Here is a 21,543-nt window from a genome sequence, read left to right as displayed (position 1 = left end):
ATACCAGAATAGATAGGCAGTGTAGCGAGACCATACTCCAGCGCTGACAAAATGCGGTGAAGATAGGTCTGGCAATGCGAGACTACTTGCAAGCTAACGAGTGAGCTAACAAGCATTGTAGCAAGCATGCTAAGCATGCCAACTGGCTACCGAGTGAGCAACGTGCTTACTTTCAGTCCTTTACACATGCCCAGAGTGCAACAAAGGCAACACCTCCAATGTTATCCATATTGTATGGATGTCAAGAACCACACGTACTTGAGTACGAGTAAGAGTCCCTTACAACGAGTGAAAAACACTACCTTGTTAGCTAGCTAGTAAGCTCACTCGTTAGCGTGTCACCTCACTAGTTTGCTTGCTAGCTAGTTAGCTTGCTATCTAACTGCCTTTATGAACATCTGCAATTGACTAGAGGTTCACATCCAGTGACAGTGAAAACAGACAGTCCATACAACACACAAAGAGAATAAGAAAATGGAGTACTGTCCTTCCAGGAAGACACACACTAAACGTTAGCTTGGGAAATCTCACACATAAACCAGAATAAGTGCGTACAACGTACATAAAGTCGTGGCACGGTAAAATGTCTTTTATTCCGTACTGCAGCACAATGACAATGCTATGAAACAATAACTTTGAGGATAAAATGCTGGCTTTTAGCACGTTTTCACATCCATGTTGAGTCAACGGTGTAGGACTTGTGGGCCTTTTATACCTAATCCCCAAATTTTAGGAGCGAACAAAAAGGATTTTTTTTTATGGCCAACACTAACATATCATCACCTTTTAAGTTGATATGGCAAACTCTGGACACCTGGCGAATGTGATATTGACTCTGGTTTAGCTCTGTTTTTTTTGGTCTTTACCAATTATACACACTATAAACAGAACGATCTGGCTCTTTAGCTGCTAAATGCTCCAATATGTTCACCAGCTAGTCGCTAACTGTGTTTGTTTGCTGTTTGGTGCAGTGTGCAGTGGGATTTTAGCTGCAGCTGCCTGCTGCGGGCGAAAACACCACCAGTAAGAGAGCTGTGAGAATGAATGAAAAGAGTATAAGAATTTTGGGCCGGACAGCTAAACAATGAGCCAAAACTTACAAGTTCTATAAAGCTGAGTGGAGCAGGTGATAATTCTCTGTAGGTTCATAACTACGACCGACCCCTTTCCCATTGTTCAATTACACGTTGTCCATTAAACCTGGGGGACTATGTACAAAGAGAGCTACAATCCCTACACTGTTTATTTGTTATGGATGCAAAACTAAATCTGAATCAGTCCTTTAAACTCGTAGTCACTGTTTAATTATATACCCACTGTAAAGCACAGAGCGACCACACACCGAAAATGTGTCACTGTCATAGTACGGTACTTTCTGTTTGCATTGTAAGTAGGTATGAACCTCTCCATTGTCAATGAAAAAAGGTACCTGTGGTTGTGGGTGTCTGTGTGTGTGTGAGAGACAGATGGAGGAAAGACAAAAAAGGATTGTGAGGAGAGAAAAGAGTGAGGGCAAAGAGGAGAGGTGAATCTAAAACCGGAAAAATTGATTTGGCTGTGGTTTTTTAAAAGTCGTACTTTATCCCACTGGAGCTGAAAACACAAAACAGAAAGTCTGTGTGTGAGTGTTGTGTATGTGTGTGTGCACATGCAAGAAGAATGACAACAGAAAGGGACAATGTGGTCATTCACATGCTGTCTAGTGGGGCTGGCGGTTTTCCAACTTCAGTGTGTGTGAATAATAAAGTGTATAGAAACGTGTATGTACGTGATAGCTTTTACAATAGGATGTGACAGTGTGTGTGTTTATATGTGTGTGAACTCACATGCATTTTCTCTTTTGCGACACAAACATAGCAGGCACTGGAACAGAGGACCGACAGCAACAGATATTCTTTCTCTTGATTCATGAACTTTTTTTAACAGCTGAATTTCACTTCCTTTATTTTATTTTTTTTACTGGCCGGTGAACCATCACATCCCTTGCCGATCGTTGCCATGGCTCATTTCCGACAGGCTCAGAGGGACACCTCAGGGAGGCGGCCTTATTCAGCAATCTCGTCACAATGAACAGACATTGTGGTCCAACACTCAATCGATTAGGATAATTAAAGCATATTTTACTTTTGTATGCAAGTCTTTACTTAAATGCATAATTTTTTTCTCTCTTTTTTTTCCGTTCCCGCAATGTGGAATTTATTGCAATTGGTTAACAGCAGGGCGTGGCCGTGGTGTCGAGAGGGGAGTTGTGAGAGTCAAAGAGTCGGCTGTTGATTTACACACGTGGAGGGGGAGGGGGAATTGGCCAAGATAAGCAGAGGCAAGGTAGAGCAGTTTGGTTGGTTGGTGCAGGCTAATGTAGGTAGCCGATGCGTCTATCATCTGGCGTATTGCTTGATGTAATCTTGAACCTTATTCCGAAAATCCTCCTGGATTGGAGACAGGGAAAGGTAAAGAGAGAGTATGAGAGTTAGATTGGAAAAGCCAGACATTAAACAGTTGTAGGGGGCGAGCAGTTGAAAGAAAATCAAGAGTGACAAAGTAATATGACTCACCATGTTTAAAAAAAAAAAAAAGACAATAAATACAAAGCACATCAACACAGACTTAAACAAATATACAGTGTAGTTAATTTTTGGACTTCTGGCCAATTCACAAATTACACCAATTAGTGAGTTGATATAACCATAAATGAAGTGTTTGCTCCAGACACTTAAAATATCTCAAAAGTCTAAAACTTTGTGCTTTTTGTAGCTGCTTTGAATTGTAATTTTGAATGCCTGTATGCTTTTACATATTGGATTATGTTTTTACACAATTCAATTTACAAACAATGTAGTGTAGCTATCTAGTGGAAAAGAGTAGAACCACATTACATCTTATGTACAGTGTCTCTCACTCGAGTTGACTTTCCTTGGCCAAATCCCTTCTGGTCATGTGTGCCCTCTCCACCCTTTTCCCCGTTTTCCTCTCCTCTTAATCATACCCCTCCTGGTTGTGCTTGGCTTCTTTCCATCCCGGCCCACCATCCATCACTCCATCCTATAACCACCCCTCTGTCACTCCCATGACCCATTCCTCCTGGTTACATCTCGCCTGATCGAGGCTGTAGACTGTTATTAATTTGAGCAGCAGCAGCTTTCCTCTCCGAAAGGATTTCCTTTATTGTTTCTATACAAGAAAGTGCATGGCTTAGCAACACTGCACTGTAGCTCAACACCGTGAATCATAGCAATGTAATTGGTTGCACACCATCCCCAGCTAAGGGGACATTCTTTTCTGGGATTAATGTCGGTATTGTTTCTGCAGCATCAATGTAACCATAGTCATTTAAAGAATTGTATTAGCTACAGGATGACTTCCATGAGAGACCACCAAAACAATTCCTATAGCTTCTGAATGTGAGGTGGAACTGCAGTTTAAGCATACTTTGTCCATGCAGATTTCTAATGAGAAACAAGAACGGTTGACATCTTTTTTAGCATACCGTATTTTCCGGAAGTCGCACTTTGTTTTTTTCATAGTTTGGCTGGCCTGCGACTTATAGTCAGGTGTGACTTATATATCAAAATATATATAATTTAACATGCTTTTAAATGTTAATTCATACTGATTGACATGAACCAAGGAGTAAACATTACCGTCTACAGCCGCGAGAGGGCGCTCTAGGTGGAGTTGTTCAGAAACGACACCGAGGATGAAGAATTCAATAGATTCAGTGATGTGGAACGAGATCGGGAGCTTGGTGAACTTGCTTACCGGTAACTTTCTTGTTGGACTCGCTGGCTTGTTATGTTAATTATTCCGCCTCCAAGGTATGTTCTTTATGCTATTGTGTATAGAGATGGTCCGATACCATTTTTTGCTTCCCGATACCGATTCCGATACCTGAACTTGCGTATCGGCCAATACCGAGTACCGATCCGATACCAGTGTGTCATATATTTTATTATGTTTTAACAACTGTATACTACTATCCCTGTATGGATGTGATATTATTTCTATCTTTGTTGTCGGTCTGGCTCAGGTTAAACTCTTTGTGAAACATGAATGCCACAGAACGTTCTTTTATTATGCAGTTTGACAGTCAGTTATAACGGAAAAAGAACATAAATAAACTACTTTAACATAGATTTTCTTTAGGGCTTTATTACGTGGTATCGGACCGGTGCATAAACTCCAGTACTTCCCGATACCGATACCAGCGTTTTAGGCAGTATCGGAGCCGATACCGATACTGGTATCGGTACATCTCTAATTGTGTAGCTCAATAACTGTTAATGTGTTACGTTAACATACCGGACACCTATTCAGCCTGTTGTTCTGTGTGCTATTGTGTAGCACACAGAACATGTGTGACTCTATGTTGTGACTTGCCTTTCCAGATTAAATGTCTGTTCTTGGTCTTGGATTTTGTAAAATAAATTTCTAAATAAATGCAACTTATAGTCCAGTGCGACTTATATATGTTTTTTTCCTCTTCATGACGCATTTTTGGATATAGTCCGGAAAATACGGTAAATGTAATTTGGGTAAATCATTGTTTTTCCAGGGCAGCACAAAGTCACTGCAGACAAAATGTACTTGGGCTGTGTGTCTTCACCCATGCATCTAATTGTTTAACAGCTTCCCACATCTCAATTTACTATTCACTTCACTAGAAATACAGTTAAATATTTAACCAGTTTATTTGTGGCTGACTTAATAGTGTGCTCCATACACTCTGGAGATATATCATTTTTAGTTTCAATGCTTTGCACCCTCCTACCTCACCCCTTCTTATCCCCCCCTCTTGTGTCTAATATTTCCGATCATCCATCAATGCCAGGGTCTGGGCCATTAAATGGCGTGTCCAAATTTCACATACAAGTGTCCCACAGTGACATCACTGCAATGATTTACGCACAGCTCCAGTCGTCAGTTAGTCACGCATGCACTGCTGGGGCTTCTGTGTATGATCGAGAGGCAGAGAACGTGAGAAAAACCACGAGTCAGAAGGAAAATAAAGATACATGGGAAGAAACGGAGAAAAGAGGCATGGTGTGTGTGTGTGTGTGTGTGTGTGTGTGTGGAACACAGATGACAGACAGGAATGCTAAAAAGCTGCCAGTGACAAAAACCTCAGCATTTTGAGTATCTCTCCAGAGCAGGATGATGAATTGGCCTTATTGCTGCTGAGGGATCTTTGCCTTTAGGCCCTATTGTATTGCTACAAGTGCAACGGCTGGCCGATGGATCTTGGGTGCACAGACTGTGAATCCCTTTTGGAGCTAGCCTCAAGTGGCCATTTCAGGAACTGCAGTTTTTGGCACTTCCCTGTTGACTTTATTTTTCAGCGGTTGATGCTTGATATGCATTGGAGTGGCATGGGATTTTGAACCGATTATGGTGGTAAAAACACCACAAAAGTGATTACAATTCATTCCCAGGGGGGCAAGACTGTTTGAACAACATTTTATGTAAATCAATCCAATAGTTACTGAGATATCTCACTGGAAAAGTGAGAACTATGACCTGCTAGTGGTGCTAGAGGAAAAGTCAGAAGATCACCAAAATCACTAGGATTCATCTTCTGGAAACCATGAATGCTTGTACAAAGTTTCATGGCAATCCATCTTGTTAAGATCGACAGACAGACATTGCCATCCCTAGAACCATGCTGCTAGCATAGCTAAAAAGCACACATTTCACAATTCTAATAGATCTAAATTGTGTGAAGGTACAGTGTAATATTTCCATATTTAGAAATGCAATACCTATTCTGACTTGCAGTAAGCATGCATCAGTAGAATAAGATATAAATTAAGACATTTGCAAGACAGACAAAAGCCTATACCTCAAGACTGACTGAGCACCATCATGATGATCAATGCAACGTTCAATGCAGGGATCAATGTCCTAAGGTGGGAGGGATACAGACTAGTTCCTATCCATATAGAGAGCCGAAGTCACGCCCTTCTACTTCCGGCCTATGGGACCTATCTTTCAAAAAAATATGAACAGGAGTCAATGGAGAGATAATAATTATTTTTTTTATCCCGTTTGAATTGAGCCATGGATTACAAGTATGATGTTCGTCAATTTAGAAGATAATTTTTCAACCGAAGAAAGTCTCAGTTTATTGTTAAACTGTTGAAGTATAAGACTGTGAAAACATGTAATTAGAAAGACTACACACTTCAATGTCGCATGGAGGACGTCTCGCTGAAGCTACAATGTCTGTGTGTATTGTACCGGGGATGTAACGTTACTCAAATGAGCAGAGGATCTTGCTTGTTCTTTTGCTTATCTGCTGAAAACACTTCACTGGATAAAACACATCAGGTAAAATAACGTTACATGTGTTGTGGAACAGAGCTAAGCTAGCTAGCTAGCGAGCAAGTTGAGCATCAAGTTAGATGACGTAAATTGTGTGACGAGAGATGTAGTTCACTTAGCGGTTTCACACAAAACTAAGTGGTACTATGACAAACCTACGGATAACTGAGACTTTCTTCGGTTTAAAAATTATCTTTTAAATTGACGAACATCATATTTGTAACCCATGGCTCAATTCAAACGGGTTCAAAAAATAATTATTATCGCTCCATTGACTCTTGTTCATATTTTTTCCGAATTAAGGTCCCATGAGGTCCACCAGAAGGGGCGTGACTTCGGCTATCTATTGATGGTATATGTTGTATATCAGTCTGCTTTTGTGCCAATTGGTGGTTTCTAACATCCTATTTGGTAAAAAGATGAAATAATAAGCAGAAACATGGTCCGCCTCAATAAAATAACACATTTTGTCCATTTGTCTGTCTCAAGTTGTGCAATGTTAAATGGACACCACGTGTAAACATGGGATATTGGACCGTCTGTAACTGCTCTTCCACCTGTCTTTCTGGCATCTTTTGTCTACCCAGCTGTCTCTTGCGATCTTCTGTAAATGTTTGTGGGAAGAGCCCCAAAAAAAACAAAGACTTAAACACACAGACGTACACACAGCATGCCATTTAGTGGAGAAAATGAGGAAGTACTGTAAAAGGTTTGCAGGCTGCACAGACACCAGAGAAAAAAGAAGATAGACAAACACATTAATTTGAAGGATGAGTTTACCAACCCTATCAATGCAATCTCACACAAATTTACAAGATGAATTTACATAAATTGACCTCATACTTTTTTCTTACTTTGTCCACCATTTCTCTCTTACAGCAGAAAACTGGCTGAGACTGCAAATTACTTTGGTGTTCATTAGTTTGAAGACTCCAAGCAAACCCTGCAGCCAATTAAAAACTTTCTTAGGCGACAGCTTACTTTTTTTTGGCTTTATTTCACCCGCGGAGGCAATTAACTCTCCTCTTCTCCAGCGATATTTTCAGGTACTCAAAATGTGCACCACAAAATATTTATCAGAGGGAAGCGGATGCAAATTAAACCAAAAGTTGATAACTAAGCAATGGAAAGCCCCTTGATATATTAGGCAAACAGATTGCAAAGGGAATTTTGAAGAGGAGAGGAAAGGAGAGGAGAGGAGAGGGAAAATAATAAGTGGAATAGACAAGAGAGAGATGAAAGGGATGCAGAAGGATTGAACACTCAACAGTCCCGGGTGTTTTCACACTTGCGCTGACAGAGGATTTCTTCTTTTGAGAATTCTGTAAGTTTAGTAAAAATGTCAAAGCCCTGTCACGGCTGGGTGTGGTCCAGAAAAGTGATTTTACCTGGAAATGGTGAGGATTTCATATAAGTGAACTCCAGTGTGGTCTGCAGCTTTCCACTCCACACTCAAAGTTGAATAATGTTAATGATTGAGCATGTCTCACCATGACTGTCTTTTTCATTATATATCCAGCACTAATGATAAAGAAACTAAAACGTGTATTCCCAGAATTATTCAAGGCATAGTTGTTGAGATTATCTAGACTAAATACTTGTGTTTAATGACAGACTTAGATTTGATGAAAATACAGATGGCATTGTTAAAAAGGCCCAGCAGTGTCTTAACTGTTATGCAAACTAAACTCTATGTCGCTTATATTGAAAGTATTAAAACTTTTTCATTTATTTGCTGATTTACAACCCTTCATTAAGAGGACAATAATCTATCTCAAGGTAGTGTTAAACACTAAACTGATTGAGAAAAGATCTCTGGCACAGTTTAAAACTGAATAATCTCAAGAGAGATTTTCAATGGCCCACCACATGTTCTTATTTCTTTAAGCCATCAATAATGGGTTTTAGATTGCCTGCATATATAACAAGTAGATGGAAGTTTGGTTTATTTTATGTATGGAAGTATTCTGAATTAAACTTTAGGTGGCTGGGAAAGGGATATGGTCTGCCGGTGAAAAGATACATAATTAACACACAGGATTTTTGGAAGTTTACACTCGGCTTATATAGGCTGCAAAAACACAAAGTAAAAAAGACCATACACACAAAATACTAAAATGTCCAAATAATGACAAACCATCTCTTAAGAGCGACAGAACCTGATGCATTACATTTAAACTTTAATCAGCCATACTGTACGGGAGATGCCATCAGATAATAGCAGAGCTGAGATGCAATCACAGGCATTAGTCTGAAGGAACGGGATAAATACTGTGACACATTAGCCCCAACAATAGGGATTCACTCTCTATGTCAAGCACACTTCAGCAGTGTGGATGCTTGCTGAACCAGAGCCAAGACGAAAAGTCGGTCTGTAGACATAAATACTGTAAATAGCAAAGGGCTAAAAAAATAAAAATAAAAAATAAAAAATAGGAGGAGGCTGTTGTGACAAGGAGCTAAGATTTGCCTCACCTTCCTCCTTAATTTGCGTTGCTCTCTGTCACAGTTTGCATCACTAATACCATGGCCATACCCAGACTCTCCAGGAAATCAATTTGTTTGAATCATCCTCCACCTCATCAAGAGTTGGTGAGTGTATTTTGGTATAGTCAAGGTTTTGGTTCACAACTTCTCCATTCAATTGGCAGGTTTACAGGGCAACACAGACAGACAGCCAGTCAGTAGAGAGCAGAGCTGCCAAGCTCTTTTGTTACATTATTGCAATAAGACCAAGATGTAGATATAATACTGAAAAAAAAAAAGCCTGACAAGTCAAAAGTTAGAACAGAAGTACATTGTCATGGAGATGCTCATGGAGATGGAGAGTCTGAACTGAACTTTATGCTCAGCTGAATTAAATGTAAGCTGTTTTTAATTAGGATTCTATGTGACTCAGGAACAACCTTGATGTCTCTTCTTCCTTTGGTACTCTAATGAGACCCCATAGGGCTACATCGATCACTACTCAGGGACAGAAAGCAAATAATGGAGACAGAAGCCAGATCAGTATCTAACACATGGTATGTGCGCTTGACATAATCAACTATTGATTAAAGAGGCTGAGCCACTTGAGATACCTGAGGAAGCCAGGGTGTGAGGATGTAAGAGACAGAGAGGGAGAAAGGGTCTCTTTCACACTGATGAGTAACAATCAATGTAGATGTAGAGAATTTAGAATGCAGAGGACAACGATGGGACGCATGGACTCTGGAGCTTAACTGGTCACACACTCCCCAAGGTCCCACTCCGTCACTATGTGCTTCAGTAGTAGTCATATTACAGTTAACAGAAACAAATCTCTTGCAATATGTGCCAGATACACTGGCAACTAAATTATATTTTCTGTTGAAACAATGAGGTACGTGTTGTACTGAAGACATCTGAACTCATCTGATTTATGGCAGTTCAGCCTTTTTATAGACATTTGCCATTTAATAAATGACACATGTTCATGCTGCTGGGTGGTGTATTAAAGGGTAAGAGCCTATTCGTTTTGGTTTACATCGTTCAGACGGTTTCCGCCATTGCTGTCTTTAAAACTACTATACTTTTACTACTACTACTATATCACTAAAGTAGTATAGTAGTATATCTTTTTTTTATATTTCAGAATTCCATATTACACAAATATTCATGTAAACACCGCTTATGCTGGAGCTGCAGACTCTTTCAAGCCGATAAATCTATTCCATTTAAGTGCCATCCTTACTAACTGTGTATGTTATAAAGGTGTCTGTGCATGTACATACACAAAAATCCACTCACAACCAACAATGGTACAATATGACACACACACACACACACACACACACACACACAAATTGCCCATTAGGATTCTTCCTTTCAGCCACTTTAACTAGCAAATGTATTTAGAAAGCACCCACAGGAGTTCCACTTCAAAAGTCTCAACACAGACATACACACATATCCACAAGCATACTTGTGTGCTGACACACACACACACACACACACACACACACACACACACACACACACACACACACACACACACACACACACACACACACACACACACACACACACAGCTTCACCCACTCGCTGCTGAAGTTGATTACAGCAGGCTGTGACGCAGTGGGAGTGGGTCATGGATGGATGCCTTTGTGTTCAGTTGTTGTGACTCCAGAGAACCACAACAGTACACTGAAACAGCACCGACACTTAACATAAAAAATAATTTAAATTTCTTTTATGACTCACTGAGAATAAAGTAGTATCAATTCGATCTCTCTCGAATATTGAGAGATTCAGGTTCAGTATTTTTGGGTAAAACACATACATTTTCTACATTTACAGTTTTGTGAGCATACTGCATTCTGTTATTTAGCAGCCGTGGGTGGAACTCATACACAGCACAGTAAGTGCCCTGTTGCCTCTAGATGCTATAAGGAACATTCCATTTAGGAAGTAAAGAAAGCATTAAATGAGACATTTGCCTAAAATTAAAAATGAACCTAGGGGTTAATAACACGTGTACCGAGTCGACCGTTCTCTACGATTTGTTTTCATGCTAATGGAATGTGACCAGTTTTATTGCAAACCGCTAATTAGCTTATAACGCTAGTCCTGGGGGCACGGGTAAGGTAAAACGAAATCGCTATTTCTATATCACTAACAAGGCTCAAAATAGCACCACACTTCCACGGTAGCATAGTGAGGGTCCATACATGTAAACTGAAGCACTGAGAACTTTGTAAGTGTACAGACAGTTTATTAAAAAGATAGTTAAGAAAGACAGTTCCGTTCACGTATACAGGCGGGCACCATCTTGGGAAAACAGTCACGACCAGTCAAAAGTTCTCAATGCTTCGGTTTACATGTATGGACCCTCACTATGCTACCGTGGAAGTGTGGTGCTATTTTGAGCCTTGTTAGTGATATAGAAATAGCGATTTCTTTTTACTTTACCGACTAGCGGTATAAGCTAATTAGCTGTTTGCAATAAAACTGGTCACATTCGATTAGCATGAAAACAGATCCCAGAGAACGGTCGACTCGGTACACGTGTTATTAACCCATAGGGTTAATGAAGAGTTCTGAAGATCAAGATTGCTAAGTGCCACTTTCAGTGTTTGGAGTATACATGCTGTTGCTGTTCAGATACATTTCTAAGAGGCTTTGGTTTACTAACAAATTAATCTGGGTCTCAACACCAGAAACAAGAACTTCTTTGCATTTACATCATGAAAGGCTCCCAATTGACACTCTCCCTCTACACTTGCTGGGACTATTGGCTAATCTAAACAATCATAACCCCTGCAACAAACCACCATTTATTTCTTGCACATTCAATCTCCCTTTTCCTCTCACAACAACACACACGCATGCACACACAAATGCAAGCACACACGCACAAATGCACGGACACACACTCCTGCACGGACACACGCACACGCACGCACGCACGCACACACACACACACACACAAATTATTTCACATCTAATGGGGTCACATGGCAACCATTATCACGCACTGCTGGATACATCCCAATGCATCATGGGAAAGGGTATGTGCAAAGCGCCAAAGGTCAAATGTTGTACTTTAAAAGGCTTTCAGCTCGCCTCAGCTCGGGCTCAACTAACAACTATTACCTTGGCCAGCAGGCTCCTTGCAGAGTTATATTAGTTTGGTTGGCAATCCAGGAAAGCAAATACTGTAAGCAAAACACTGAGAACATGAGTTTGTCCACTCTCTGACACTGTCTGATGTACCGATAAAGAACTGAATGGAAGAAAGTTGATGCACAAGATAGAAATAAATGGGAGAGTGCAAATGGTGAGAGATATAGGGAATACGTCAAGAATCAATTAGCCAGGGTGCTTATCTTTTAGAAACAAATTTGTTTTACTTAGAGCAAGGCTGGCATTCAACCGCTTGCACACGCACATCATTGTGTATGTATAATATAATAATAACTACACTGGATGGTAAGGCTGAGATAAAGTATAACTAAAGTTACAGTTCATAGAAAGACAAACACATGCAGGCATGCATATGTGTACCCATACATACAGAATCACTCATACACAATATATCTACATCACCAAGGAGCGGGTAGTGAGGTGTGTGGGTGCTTATGTGACTTACAAATTGTAGAGTCTGCAGTCTACTGTTTAGGCACACGATTAAATAGTTGTGCACGGACAAGTATTTTTGTTAAAATATAACACCATATGCATAGTTCCATGCATACAGCTCTGGAATATAACGTCATAGCCATCTCTGCTCAGAAAGGCTGCTGTTTGCTTTTCATCTTCTTCCCATTACACCAGATTAAAGCTCTCTCAACTGAATATCTCATAATTCAGTCAAAGCTGCAGCAGAAAATGGAGTTTCTGCAGCAGCTTTGTCTTGTCCAAATACATTTTCTATGCAGGCTGTCAACAGAAGCTAGGGTATGAATATGATTATGGAGGCCATAAGCATATCTGAGACACTATGGGGAGGCTTCAAAAGTGAATCGTCTGCATGTCAATGACTAAAGTCACAGTTTGCACTGAATTTATGTCTGATGATAAAACAGAATTTAAGATACAATCCCCCCCGAGCGTGTCAGTAAAACCTCACCTTGTCTCTCAGATGATGTTCTGCAGCATCGATGTTCAAAGGGTCGTCGAAGTTCAACAGGTCCTGGTGCAGAGGCAGAGAGAGAGAGAGAGAGAGAGAGAGAGAGAGAGAGAGAGAGAGACATGAAGAATTGCCCACATCAGCAATATTTGCTATCTGCAGTGTCACCCTGGATACTGCAATTGCGACAAAAACAAAACATTATAATTAAGCTGTTGCCGTAGAGATGCCACACACAACAAGCGAGGCGAAGTGTGGGAGTGTTCATAGAGAGATAAAAAGGAGGATGGCCTGAGAGGTTGTTTACTGATTAAGAGGTACAATTTAGGGCATGGCCCCACATCAATGCAGATTACCATCAGCATTATTATCATAGACACAGTGCTGACCCCAGGCCGAGTGTGGACGCTTTCAAAGTGCAATCAATGATAGATTTATGCAAGCTTGCAATTAGCAAAGTATGCATATTTTGGACTAAACTAAGTAATCTGATTATTATCAGCTTACTTACTTTGGCATCCAAAATGTTTAAATTAAATTTTTTTTTATTATTATTATTTAACATATTCCCCATTCCATTTGATATTTAGAAGCATGTTTGCACTCATATTCACAGTCAAATCTTATCCTCCCTTTATTTTAATATTCTTCTGAACGATGAAACATCTTTCCCAATATGACCAGAAAGCTGATTAGTTATCTTCATTTTCTGAAGAATTTGTAATGAATTACTTTCAAACTCAAGACCTGACAAAAGGGGACATCCAGAACCAGCAGGGGATGCATTTCCACAAGCTGATAAAATAATGTGTAATCACAACTGTGTTTATTTCCCTATAATTTTAACATATTCTTCATAACAAGAAAGATCATTTCCCCCAAGTCAGAAATGATGGTCTTATTTCCTATGTAAAGAGATGTAGACAATAGCCTTGGTTCATCGGATCTGAGCTTGGACAAACGTCATTGGTGTAACCATATACAGTAAGCAACTTCAAACTTCAGTAGTGTGGATTAAATTAATTTCTTTAGGTAGTTCAGTTTCTAACAACATGAAGGGAATATGTCATGGTATTAAAGTAAAAACAAGCAGAACTTACAGTAAACAAGGAGTTCAATCCCCAGACAACGTCCTAGGAAAAAAAAGAATAAAAAAAAACATTAATGGTCGCGCACAGAATTGGTCAAATTGCATCACACACAGCTTTTCTACAACCTAAAAGCAAGAAAGTACATTCAAACATACAGAGCAGTCCTCTCAGCCATCTGACTGTACCAAATCAAGCTTTTTGGCAGTTAATTCCAAACGTTTGATGGGTAGTGTATATAGTATGAAAGGGGTGAATCATTTTACTGACATTAATTCAGCTGAAGCTAACTTAGAGGAATAATGAGGACGATGCTAAAGGCTTCTACTTTATACAGTGGGGCAAAAAAGTATTTAGTCAGCCACCAATTGTGCAAGTTCTCCCACTTAAAAAGATGAGAGAGGCCTGTAATTTTCATCATAGGTACACTTCAACTATGAGAGACAAAATGAGGGAAAAAAAATCCAGAAAATCACATTGTAGGATTTTTAATGAATTTATTTGCAAATTATGGTGGAAAATAAGTATTTGGTCAATAACAAAAGTTCATCTCAATACTTTGTTATATACCCTTTGTTGGCAATGACAGAGGTCAAACGTTTTCTGTAAGTCTTCACAATCTGGAGACTGGCTAGGCCACTCCAGGACCTTGAAATGCTTCTTACGAAGCCACTCCTTTGTTGCCCGGGCGGTGTGTTTGGGATCATTGTCATGCTGAAAGACCCAGCCACGTTTCATCTTCAATGCCCTTGCTGATGGAAGGAGGTTTTCACTCAAAATCTCACGATACATGGCCCCATTCATTCTTTCCTTTACATGGATCAGTCGTCCTGGTCCCTTTGCAGAAAAACAGCCCCAAAGCATGATGTTTCCACCCCATGCTTCACAGTAGGTATGGTGTTCTTTGGATGCAACTCAGCATTCTTTCCCCTCCAAACACGACGAGTTGAGTTTTTACCAAAAAGTTCTATTTTGGTTTCATCTGACCATATGACATTCTCCCAATCCTCTTCTGTATCATCCAAATGCTCTCTAGCAAACTCCAGACGGGCCTGGACACGTCTGGCACTGCAGGATTTGAGTCCCTGGTGGCGTAGCGTGTTACTGATGGTAGCCTTTGTTACTTTGGTCCCAGCTCTCTGTAGGTCATTCACTAGGTCCCCCTGTGTGGTTCTGGGATTTTTGCTCACTGTTCTTGTGATCATTTTGACCCCATGGGGTGAGATCTTGCGTGGAGCCCCGGATCGAGGGAGATTATTAGTGGTCTTGTATGTCTTCCATTTTCTTATAATTTCTCCCACAGTTGATTTCTTCACACCAAGCTGCTTACCTATTGCAGATTCAGTCTTCCCAGCCTGGTGCAGGTCTACAATTTTGTTTCTGGTGTCCTTTGACAGCTCTTTGGTCTTGGCCATAGTGGAGTTTGGAGTGTGACTGTTTGAGGTTGTGGACAGGTGTCTTTTATACTGATAACAAGTTCAAACAGGTGCCATTAATACAGGTAACGAGTGGGGGACAGAGGAGTCTCTTAAAGAAGAAGTTATAGGTCTGTGAGAGCCAGAAATATTGCTTGTTTGTAGGTGACCAAATACTTTCCTGAGGAATTTGCAAATAAATTCATTAAAAAAGAATGAAGAATGGAAACTCTCCTGCCAATGATAAAAAAAAAGTGAAAACAACTACAATCATTAGTGTCGATGCACTATAATACTAAATAATTTTGCTCGATTGTCAAGTAAATTCCGTAAACTCGAAATGCAAGCTTTTCAACTTCCAGTCTCTAAGATGGAAACCACTATGAACAGTGCATATATTATTCTGCAATAACCTTCACAAGAATCTCTTCAACATTTCCCTTGAGACAAAGCAGCCATGGGAATCTTTAGTGTACCACTGCAACAAGCAGGATATGACTATAGAGTAGGTTTGACAGTGGCTATAGGCTGTAGCGTTCTGTGTATGGTAAAACAAAGTCACAATCATAATTGCCTTTTTATTGTAGCTTACAACTTTCATTATGCCCTGCTTTTTACCTTCAGGAATAGTCAAGTGAAATCTAACTAAGAAATGCAGGGACACGGTGACAGAATATAAGAGAGTGATGGAAAACATCAAAAAAGACCAACTAATAAGAGAAGTTTTATTTCACTGGGCGCTGCTGCATACAACTGTTAGATGGTCTGCTGATCGACAATTTCAAGGTAATAGTTTCAGGGATTCCATTTAATTAACTTTGGCTCATTCTACACACATGTATTTATATAATTTACATAATGAAATAAAGCCCTGAACTAACAACATGTCTGTTTCGCTAACTCTGTTATTAAGGCAAATTAAAATAATCTTGCAGAGAATTCCAGGCTGAACTAACCCCAAAGAAAATTGCATTGCTTTTTCTCCGTCTCCTATGTACCATGGTACATACTAATAGGTTTAATTATCAAACTAAAAAACTGCCCGATTCCGGTTGAACTGAAACCAAACTATCACCAGCTTTTATTAGAGCCAGCCGGTTATTAGAGACTTCATTTCTAAAGGCTACAGTATAGACCAAATCACCATGTCACACTTAACATAGACCTTCCTCCACAGCGCTGCGAAAGAGGGTCTGGCTAGTCCACACAGCATTCCGGGATGGCAGAAAAACGTGCTCTGGTGTATTGGCATTTCTTTAACCCAATCACAATTGTCATGGGCGGCGCACAGAGCCCCAGTGCCGCTGCAAAATAGCCTCTGGAAGGAACTTGTTTTGGTGGAACGTGTACGTTCAAATGTTATTTTAGTCGTGCAACAGAAAACTCAGATTGGACAGATAGTCTAGCTAGCTGTCTGGATTTACCCTGCAGAGACCTGAGGAGCAGTTAACCATAGCCCTCATCAATCCACCAGAGTTTAAAATGCCAAAACAAAGAAAGCGGAAGGTGACCGAAAATAAGGACATTAGGCAGTATTTCCGGCGGCAATGGAGCAATCCCGGAAGTGGAATAACATTGTGGCTATAGACTACACTTAACACAACACACTTTTGGGTAGACAACTGGCCAATGATTTCAATTGTGAAGAAATGTGAAATCAGAAAACTTGTTTTATTTGTCATGTTGTCATTTTCAACCGTAACTGTAACGTTTTATATATATATATATATATATATATATATATATATATATATATATATATAGTGAATCTTGAAAGGTTCCGACCTATCTGACGTTTCTGTTGTGATTATTTTCTTTTCTCTGTTGCTTTGCATCTTTGATAAACCAAATCTAGTGTTACATACAGCTACATCTCACCGCCAGTAGACTGATTGCTGATTTCGGGTGGTGTCATTTTCTCTAGTCTGTGGCCCAACAGATAAATTCGGTCTCCAACCTAATGTTAGTGAAAGTGGTGACATATGAAAGCGTCAAACATGCATTTAAGATGAATGAGATGAGAGTATATGCAGTTGTTCCTCGCCCCCAGTCATTTTAAATGCTGTCAAATTCAATGCAAGTGCTGGTACACTGACGGCAGCCAGAGGTTTGTCCTTCCACGGAGAGGGTAGAGTTTGTGAGTTGCCGTGAAACGTATGATCCAATAAATAATCATAATTGTGAGTGACATTTAAAACAAACAAAAAACAAGCTTGGATTGTTTACTGTCTGGTTGGAGTACACTTTAATTTGTCACTTTTCCAAAAAAACATCTTAGAGTCAGTATGTTTACTGTAATTAACTGCAGGGGTGTCCTGGTAGCCTGAAAGTGCTCTCAGACAGGGAGCAGTTACCGCTGCAGAAACTGGGTTTTCTGTATTTTGAATGAGCGGCCGCACCTCCTGACTACCTCCAATCCTACCAGCCCACAAACTACAGGCTGCTGCTATCCACCGAATAGGAACGCATCAAGCAGCTAGAGAGTAGATTGTAGCTTAAAATAGAGGAAATGGTTAGCAATATGACATGATTATTATAGCAAGTTTTGCTAGTATCAGAAACATTGTTTGTCACAAAAGCTTTTCGCCGCAATTGAAAAAAAGTTTGTATTGAAATTTGACGTCTCCATTCAGCTTTTCTAATGCAATGCTTCAAAATGCACATGAATATATGTGAATAGAAACACGACTATGGTCACACGGCGGGCCAGTAGGAAGTTGAAAAAGTTGAACCATCATGAACTCCTAATGCTGCAGCAAATAGTCGCTAACATCACAAGAGAAAGCACCTTAAATGGTAGGTGCTCATACCACAACTACAACATCCTCAGTGGATTCCAGCTGAGGACCTTTGTTGCAAACCCACTCCTTTGTCTATGAGAGCACCCTTGTTTCAATTTTACAATACGTCCATTAAACTGCCTTTAAATATACAGCTGTTTTACAAAAATAGATGAAATAGAAACAGAGAAATAGTACCTGTCAAAATGAAATATTTCTGCTTAAAAACGCAAAGCAACAAAGTGGTGAGTTTGACATGACTATTTTTTCCACTCAATGCTTTAAAAATGTATTTTGTTGAATTTACATGGTGTGTGTGTGTGTGTGTGTGTGTGTGTGTGTGTGTGTGTGTGTGTGTGTGTGTGTGTGCTGAAGTGGAGCAGAGTGGTGACCAGTGAAGAGGGACATCATCACCCACTCAAAAACTCACAATCCTTTCTGACTCACAGCTTTTGCACTTACTTTTTCTCACATATTTTTGTGCACTCACAGGGACAGTCGCTGACACACATGAACCCAAGCCTGACCACTCCCTCAAATATGACCACATCCACATCTACATTTACTAACGATAGACTGCATTTAAACTTGGAACACAAAACAAACATCCACCCACTGTCACACACAGGCCAGGGATAAGAAATGGATGGCCACGATAAAGCCAAAGCAACACATCTATGAGCAACATCAAAAGGTCACTGTACTGTCCTTCAGAGGGGAACTCACTATGGCTAAAATAAAAGATACGTAATGTCAGGCTGATCATTCATTTCAGAGCAAGGTACGTTTTCATGGCAAAGTCTTCCATTTCTTCTTGGTGTATCATGTGATTGGCGTCATGCAAAGTGGAACATAATGTGTTCTGTGATATGGAGACATTAAACCTGTCATGATGACACTGCAATGAAACAAACTTTATCCAGCTTCACAATTTTCAATTACGTAGAATGTGTTCTTTATTCTGTACAAGAAAGCTATCTATTTCAGTTTCTACTGAAAGCAGAAAAATAAGAGCTCCCAAGTATGTTAATGTGTGCAGACAACTCCAGATTGACTAGATTGACATAAAGAAGAAAAAAAAAAAAAGGGGGGGAAGAGAATCCTTGAGGATAAGACAAATCATGACAATAACTTCAAGAGCACTCTTGGCAGGAGTAAAAAAAAGGTAACAAGATTTACTGGATGACCCTCTAAACTTGTAAATCTGGCAATGGGTGTAGGAGGGGCATCCAATGCCTCTGCATCCACTTCTAAAGGCAACTGCACCTAATATGCATACATTTACATATGTTCATAATTACAAGTGCATCCCAGTGCAGTGATTGAGAGGAATGTTGATCTAGTCTTGCGTCCCTGCTGAGAAGTAGAGATATGTGTCGGTTGTAGCAGAATGTTTGAGTCAAAATTAAACATGGAAGGCAGAGCTTCACCATATAACTACATTCAGCTCCACACTAGGCCTGCACGATTCAGGGAAAGATATGAATCACAATTTTTTAGCTTAAAATTGATATCACGTTTCTCTGCCACGATTTTTTTCAAAGTGTAATGTTTATTGCACACATGAACCATGACAAAACAAAACAAATTGGCAGTACCAAACATTTTCTTTTGGCACCTATAGCATATTGCGCATCACCACAAGCCTGTAAACATAGAGGCTTCAATGAATAAAGAAAATAAAGTACATACTGGTCATTTAAGTACAGCAGGCTCCCAAAAATAGTGACATATAACTCACTGAACTAAATATGGCCCTGATACAGGCTCTATCTGAACTCCTTGAACATGTCTTAACATAATTAAAACATGTTAATGTCAATGTCAAATGCTTTCAATAAATTAATTGAAGGAAAATAAAAATAAAAAATACAATATATATATATATATATATATATATATATATATATATATATATTGTATTTTTTTTATTTTCATTATATATATATATATATATATATATATATATATTGTATTTTTTATTTTATATATATATATATAAAAATCAAAGTCATTTAAAAATGTAATCGTGAACGGGTGAATCGAGATCGCGATTTTATAACGATTTATCGTGCAGGCCTACTCCACACCGGAGTTGCCATAGTACCACACTATTGCTTTAAACTTCAGTAACAGTTTCTGATCAACTTGCAGAAAGTGCTCATTTTGTCACGGCCCTGCACTGTGGCCAGTGGTCTTTAGACTCTTTGTTTCAGCGCATCAGGATGTCTTTAATTGCCTTCATTCCAGTATCTATTTCTTAAAGGTTATATGTTTTTTTGTTCATGTTCCTTGTTTTATTCATTGTGTTATTTTGAGTTTTCTGTGTGTGCCTTGTCCTTATGTGACTCTGCATGTCTTCCAATTAACACCTGTCATATATAACACCAAGGCCAACACCTCGTCAGCCCGACTTTGTGTGGCCAGTCCTCGTTGTCTTGTTACCCAATCAGTGTTTCCCTCGTTATTCCTGTTCCCTGCCCACTCCAGCTGTGCCTTGTCTTGCAATTTCCTCCATGTGTTTGTTCTTTAACTTCTTTGCCAATTTGTTTGTCCTGTTTCCCTGTCTTGCTGTTCGTGTTCAGTCTATCTAAGTTTGTTTCTCTGTTATGTCATATGTCCTTGAATAGTCCCAATACTTTCTCTCTGTGCTTTGTTTGTGCTTTATTGGGCTTTTGAATTGGTTTGGTTGTGTATTTTTTTTTTCTTCCATCAGGCTGTGTGGGTTCTTGTGTTCATGTTATATTTTGTTGTTTGACGTGGAAGACAATAAAAAGTATACAGTAAAAAATGCTTTCATGTTGGACTGGAATATGTGCCAACAATGAAATATCACAGTATAAGATCTATTCTACTACACAATTGTTGTAGGTGCTGTAAAAAAAGAAATCTTACCCTCACTGTAAAACTAAACACTGTTGAAATACAGATTGATATCACATGGAGAGAGTCCTGTTAGTCCATTCACCACCCACAACTTGAAGACAGATGAATACATGCTACACTTACTTTTCCTGTTCTAGAAAAACAGTTCTAAAAGAGAGTAACATTTTCTTTAATAGATGCAATGTACCTACCTTTAATGTTCTAGTTGGGGCCCAGCCTGTGCCGTCAATAGAGTGTTCCCGCAATAGGCTGAAATAAAAAAAAAAAAATAGAAATACTTGCATGTTATCTAAGACACTTTGTGGCAGCTTGTCACTGTACGTTGTTACCCTCACGCAATGCCAAAAGTGTTGCAGAAGGTTACAAACTCCAAGATCATGAACAAAACTGTATCATTTGGATCATGAGAATGTGATAAGCTACATTGTTTAAAAGGGACAGTTCACCCCCAAACCAAAAATACATAA

The 21,543-nt window shown here is 39.5% G+C and overlaps 1 protein-coding gene across 2 annotated transcripts in view; it reads right to left on the bottom strand.

Annotated features, from left to right (window-relative positions):
- Positions 1-563: 563 nt before the first annotated feature.
- ube2f (ubiquitin-conjugating enzyme E2F (putative)) overlaps positions 564-21,543 on the bottom strand; it is a 46,124-nt gene continuing 25,144 nt past the window's right edge. For both annotated transcript variants that reach the window (XM_078263268.1, XM_078263267.1), the window contains 4 exons: positions 21,268-21,325; positions 14,008-14,040; positions 12,908-12,970; positions 564-2,429 (listed from right to left, as the gene is read on the bottom strand). In XM_078263268.1, coding sequence (XP_078119394.1) covers positions 2,379-2,429; positions 12,908-12,970; positions 14,008-14,040; positions 21,268-21,325 — 205 coding nt within the window. In that variant the 3' untranslated portion in view covers positions 564-2,378. The remainder of the gene's footprint in view (positions 2,430-12,907; positions 12,971-14,007; positions 14,041-21,267; positions 21,326-21,543) is intronic.

Source organism: Sander vitreus, chromosome 11 (assembly GCF_031162955.1).
Source record: "Sander vitreus isolate 19-12246 chromosome 11, sanVit1, whole genome shotgun sequence".
Classification (NCBI taxonomy): Eukaryota; Metazoa; Chordata; class Actinopteri; order Perciformes; family Percidae; genus Sander; species Sander vitreus.
Note: the sequence above shows the minus strand (reverse complement) of the source record. Positions and strands in the feature narration are given on the sequence as shown.